Source organism: Leguminivora glycinivorella, chromosome 18 (assembly GCF_023078275.1).
Source record: "Leguminivora glycinivorella isolate SPB_JAAS2020 chromosome 18, LegGlyc_1.1, whole genome shotgun sequence".
NCBI classification, from domain to species: Eukaryota; Metazoa; Arthropoda; class Insecta; order Lepidoptera; family Tortricidae; genus Leguminivora; species Leguminivora glycinivorella.
The window spans coordinates 15072260-15078303 of NC_062988.1; the positions used below are offsets into that span (position 1 = coordinate 15072260).

Genomic DNA, 6044 nt, shown 5'->3' on the forward strand with positions numbered 1-6044 from the left:
AACAAACATGAAAACTGGTTGTTTTTTTCTCTCAGTGTATACCACCCACATTCCTCCCCATTATACGGATCCACATTCCCACTCATGTTATGAGTATCCCCTAATATTAAAATTCCATTTAGAAACTTGGAAACCTCCGTCGAACCACGTACTGTCAGACCCTAATTGTTTCACATGAGTTCCTGTCTCATAATACAACTTATGCTCTCTAAATGGTAATTTTCAAAGTTTTGATGTATGGTAATGTATGAATGCTCGAGTACCGGGACCGTTTTTGTAGGATATTTTAATGATGTTCTTTGTTAGATATGTATTATGATTTAAATTCTGCGTTTATGAAAGTTTGGCAACTGTGTGAGCAGCTTTTCGTTTATCTATATGTACCTATTACGTTTTCTAATAAAAGAGTCAATTTCAAATATGATGGCCCGATAGCACAAGTTACTGTAACTGTATGTACTTATAATAACCTAACCAAACCACAAAATTAAAATTTTGAAAAAACCCCCGACCGCGACCTAGTGGACCATGGAAACATGGCTAAGAACACTCCCGACTAACTCAGCTTTCAGACAAAAAAAACTAAATCAAAATCGGTTCATCATTTCGAGAGCTACGATGCCACAGACAGACTCACACACAGACAGACAGACAGACAAACAGACAGACAGACAGACAGATACATACAGACAGACACGTCAAACTTATAACACCCCTTCGTTTTTGCGTCGGGGGTGTTAGGCACTGAATAAAACATAAAATTATTATTGAATGAAGAACTGTATTTCCACTTTTCTAACTACTACAACTTTTATAAGCTTAATCTATTAAGTTCAACCGCTAGCACGCTGTGCTAGGTATGCGGTAAGTTCTGTACTGAACGCTTTGACAGATGTCATTACATATAATTATTATGTACCGTCTTGTACATATTCCCAACCGCAAAGGTTTTTCTTATAATTAAAAGACTATGGTAATTAACCATAATTAAATATCTATTGGCAGAACACAAACTTTATAATTATATACTTGTTCGTATGACAGACCCTTTAGGTGTCCTAATGGAGAGTGCTCTCACCTTTCCATCAACTCCGGGGAAAACCTCTACTACTCTGGCCATGGGCCACCTCAAGGGTGTAACATTGTCATCTTTAACTATGACTAAAGTACCTACTTCTATATTTTTACAGTCCTTGCGCCATTTTGGTCTATTCTGTAACTGTACAAGGTATTGTTTGTACCACTGTTTCCAAAAATTCTGAACCATACGATTACATTGATCCCAGAACTTAGTGAGACTAACAGGCTCCTTAGTACAATCTTTTTCAGGATATGTGGTGAGAGGCGCACCAGTTAAAAAATGGGCAGGGCTGAGATATGGGGTTTCATTGACATTGGTTGCAGGCAAGGCCGTCATAGGCCGGGAGTTAAGGATTCCCTCAATTTGGACAATTACAGAGTTTAACTCTTCATATGTTAGGACGGTTTCACCCACAACCCGTTTTAAGTGATATTTCACAGATTTTATTCCAGCCTCCCACAAAGAACCGAACACAGGAGAATAACTAGGTATAAATTTAAATGAAATACCTTGATCGGCAGCAAATAGCTCTACAGTGTTCTTGTGCTCCGTGGCAGATTGCAATTTATACAAATCATTTAATTTATTTTGAGCCCCTTTGTAAGTACTGGCATTATCACAATATATTATGCTAGGTTTATTCCTACGTGCTATAAACCTCTTTAAAGCACTTAAAAAGCATTCAGTTGTCAAATCTGAGACTAACTCAATATGCAGGGCTTTAGTTATAAAGCATACAAATAGCAAAATATATGCCTTCCGGATGACAGGTTTTCTCACTCTTAACATTTTGATATTGTAAGGACCACCAAAATCCATTCCAGTCTTTTCAAAGACTCTACAAGGGGTTATTCTATCATAAGGTAGAGAACCCATCAACTGTTCGGCATGCTTTGCTTTTAACTTAAAACATATTATACACTTATTTATAACATACTTAACTTCTCTAATTCCATTAATTAAATGGTACCTTAAATTTAAATCTGACAGGACAAGCTCGGCTCCTGCATGCAACAGAACCCTATGCTCCTTTTCAATTAAATAGTGGACAATTTTACAGCCCTTCGGCAATATTATGGGATGTTTGGTAGCATAAGGTATGTCAGCATGTTGCAACCGTCCACCTACACGCATTAGGCGCATGCTGTCAAGAAACGGATTCAACGACTGAAGATTTGATTTGATAGGTAACTTTGAATCTAAAGCACTCATTTCTGGAGCGAAGTGCTCCCTCTGCACGTATCTGAGAACTACCTTTAAGGCAGAATCTAATTCCTCAGGCGTTAAACCACCTGACAGCCTGTCTTCTAATTTAACCTTACAGTTATTTATAAATCTATAGATATATGACACAATCCGTTTAATTTTGTCTATATTAGAACAGTCTGTGAAAAGGGGTAACGGCTCATTTTTTTGAACTACATGTGACACCTTTAATTCAGGAATGTCCTTTGGCATTTCATATCCACTTTTAGGCAAAAACTCAGCTGTTTTTAAAGATGCAGGTCCATAAAACCATAGGTCGTTGCCTTGCAATAAATGGGGTTCAACTCCCCTTGACAAAAGATCAGCTGGGTTCTGTTGTGTAGGTATATAATACCAAGAGAACTCCTGTGTCAATTCCTGTATATATTTCACTCTGTTGGCAACATATACATTGAGTTTTAATGGGCTAGTCGTGAGCCAACAAAGCACAACTTGAGAATCTAAGAACAAATAAACCCTTACTTGAAATCTATCCTTAATGAGGTCATAGACCTTTTTGGCTAATTTGGCTAGCAACAAAGCAGCGTTAAGCTCCGCCCTAGGAATACTTAATTGCTTTATGGAATTCACTCTGGATTTAGAGCACAATAGGCCAACATTAATACTATCATCCATATTCACAATTCTGAGATATAAACAACATCCATGAGCCTTTGCGCTAGCATCAGCATAACCAATTATATCGATAGCTTTAGCTTTTGAGGTGTCTAAATTTCTTTTAATTATGATACTTTTCATTTCATTCAGACTTGCCGCAAACCTTTTCATCCCATCATTGAGGTGGTCAGGCAACGGAGAGTTCCAATCTAATTTTTCCAACCATGTCTGCTGTAAGAGCAGCTTTGCATTAACTATGGCCGGCCCGACCAAGCCTAAAGGGTCAAAAAGTCTGCTGACAAATGATAATAAACCTCTTTTTGTGTAATTGTCACAAACATCATGTCTAGGGGCAACCATTATAATAGTGTCAGAAGCCAAGTCACATTGAATGCCTAAAGTTTTCACAATTGGGTCCTTTTCATTGGAAAAGTCTACTACTGCCTTAGTTCGTAAGCTAATTGGGATATCATCCAATAAACCATCAACATTTGAGCACCACTTGTGCAGTTCAAAGCCACCTAACTTTAGTAAGGCTATCAATTGTGTCTTGGCTGCCAAAATTTGGTTCATATCATTGGCTACCAGGTTGACATCGTCAACATATGTGTTATATAACAAGGCTTCTGCGGCCAGGGGATAAGCATCTTTATACCTATTTACTAACTCTAATAGGCACCTAGTGGCCAAAAACGATGAGCTTTTTAAACCGTAACTTACAGTTTGTAACTGAAGGCATTGTATGTCTGAATTCTTATCTTTACGCCACAAAATATTTTGTAAAGGCCTGTGCTCTGAAGTTAACGAGATAGCTCTGAACATCTTTTGTATATCACAATTTAAAATGAATTTATATAGTCGAAACAATACTATAATACTAAATAGATCATTTTGCACAACGGCGCCGTTTAATAAAACATCATTGAGTGAGATTTTAGCCAAAGTGGGCATTGATCCATCAAAAACAACCCTCAGAGCAGAAGTTTTGCTGGAGGGGTTAAAAACAGGGTGATGAGCTAGGAAGTAAACTGCTTGACTATCCAAGTTATACTCTGAAAGGTCAATATATTTTGCGTGACCTAATCGCACATACTCATCTATGAAAGCTTTATATTTTAAATACAACTCATCGTCTTTTTTAAATCGCAACTCTAAATTCAAAAATCGTTTCAGAGCACATGACAGTGAATTGTCTAAGTACAAGTCTTTAATATCTTGCTTAAGGGGCAACGCCACTTCAAATTTATTATCATTTAAGACTACAGTGTCTTGAAATATTTTTTCAGCTAACTCTTGTTCAGAGCTGGCCTCTGTGAATGTCTCTGGGACCTTTTCAGTAGACCAAAATTGAGATACAATATTATCTAATTTACCTATGTCACTGTTGTGTGTTAGCTGTTGACAGCAATAATTTGATACTAAGTTGGATACCGGGGCTGTGTCGGAAGCACCAGCCAATCCAGCAACGATAAACCCAAAGCGTGTATTCTGCAGGATCAGCTTGCTAGGCAGGGCTGGCAGCTGCTCCGGCAAAAGCGCCTGGAAGAACACATGAGAAGCCAATAGTACATCGATCCTTGATGAAATGTCAAAACTGTCATCAGCTAACTGCACATCGGCCGGTATGTTTATTACTTCATTCCGGAGAGAAAACTGTGGCATATTAGCCGTAATATTATTAACAACATTGCATGTTACAGTGACACTATAATCTGTTACCATGGAATAAACCCGCAAGGAGGTCTGCATAGCTTTAAAGCTGGGGGCATCACACACACCTGAGAGTACTGACTCATCAGGGTACAATTGACATCCTAACCGCTCTGCTACATCAGAGCGCAAAAAGGTAATCTGACTACATGTGTCTAGAAGACAACGAACAATCATAGGTTGTCCATATTTATCATATACCTTAGCCTTAATGGTAGGTAAAAGATCATTGCCTTTCCTACTTAACAATAAACTAATATAGGCAGAAATTAGGTTATCAGCTGGTTCAATAGTGTGGGACACTGCCGCACACTGTTGAGGAGTAACTTCCTCATGCAATAGTGTTGTGCTTGCCTTTGCAGATAGCACATTTAAATGAGTATATGCATTTTTGACTAATATGTTCATTTAAGCAAATATTGCATAAGTTGTTAGAGACTACAAAGTCTTTCCTCTTATGAGGTTCCAATATCTTAAAAGTCGAGCACTGATGAAGCTTATGGACAGTAGAATTGCAGTACTTACATTTGTTTATACCCGACTTAAGCGGCTTGGCCACTTTAACACTACTTGCAACTAAACTAGACCGGCGCCCTGAAGGCGTCCGCTCTCCCAGGGACTCCAAGGCAGCAGCCCGTTGCTCTAAAAATGTTAAAAAATCATGTAACTTTGGTAATTCATTGTTGCCTTGGTTTTCCAAATGGTAAGCCCTAAGTGTATATTGGTCAAGTTTCCTTTGCAAGATTGCAACTACAATTAAATCCCACTGAGAAACTGGGGCATTTAAATTTGTTAGCGCACCTAAATGTTGCCTAGTAGCTGAAACCAAATTTCTTATGCATCCTGCAGATGCCCTTTGCATGGGCGGTAAATCTAGTATGGACACAATGTGATGATTAACTACCTGCTTTTGATTATCATACCTTTGCTTTAAAAGATCAATGGCAATGGGGTAAGATTCAGTTGTGAGAGGTAAATAATTAATTAGCGCTAAGGCCTCTCCACTTAAATAAGTTTTCAAATAATATAGCTTTTCACAAGCCTTCAATTTTACATCTGCATCAATGACGCTGTTAAAGAGTGAAATGAAACTCTGGTATTCACCTACCTCTCCCGCGAACACTTTTAGATTTATTGGAGGCAGCCTAAATGGCGAGGCATTACAACCTCCAGGAGACGAAAAGGATGGTTGCGGTGAGGTGAGACGCTCGACGTAGAGGCGTCCAATGCCTTGTTTACTACACCCGCATAGAACGATTTGAGCAGATCATATTTCTCCTCGAAGTCCTCAACACGTTCGGAATCCGCAGGGTCCAACAATGAAATTTCAAGGTTGAGTTCCTTATATTCTTGAAAAGTCTTTTCAAGCCTATCATTCTTCTGCTGGTAT

General features: G+C 38.5%; 1 protein-coding gene and 1 long non-coding RNA gene across 2 annotated transcripts; both read right to left on the reverse strand.

Moving 5' to 3' along the window:
- Nucleotides 1–761: 761 nt before the first annotated feature.
- LOC125236189 lies at nt 762–3627 on the reverse strand. Its single transcript, XM_048142905.1, has 2 exons — nt 3508–3627; nt 762–3313 (listed from the first exon to the last, which is right to left on the reverse strand). The coding sequence occupies exon 2, from the start codon at nt 3302–3304 to the stop codon at nt 1022–1024; it is 2283 nt and encodes a 760-aa protein (XP_047998862.1). The 5' UTR covers nt 3305–3313; nt 3508–3627; the 3' UTR covers nt 762–1021.
- A 685-nt stretch (nt 3628–4312) lies between these two features.
- Nucleotides 4313–5818, reverse strand: LOC125236193. The gene is made up of 3 exons (XR_007178181.1): nt 5763–5818; nt 5180–5296; nt 4313–4483 (listed from the first exon to the last, which is right to left on the reverse strand). It is a non-coding gene; the product is annotated as an uncharacterized LOC125236193 (long non-coding RNA).
- Between the last annotated feature and the right edge of the window lie 226 nt (nt 5819–6044).

Bases quoted from the DNA above. Each gene is read 5' to 3' on its own strand.
- LOC125236189 (XM_048142905.1), bottom strand. From the start codon at position 3,304: ATGGTTGCCCCTAGACATGATGTTTGTGACAATTACACAAAAAGAGGT.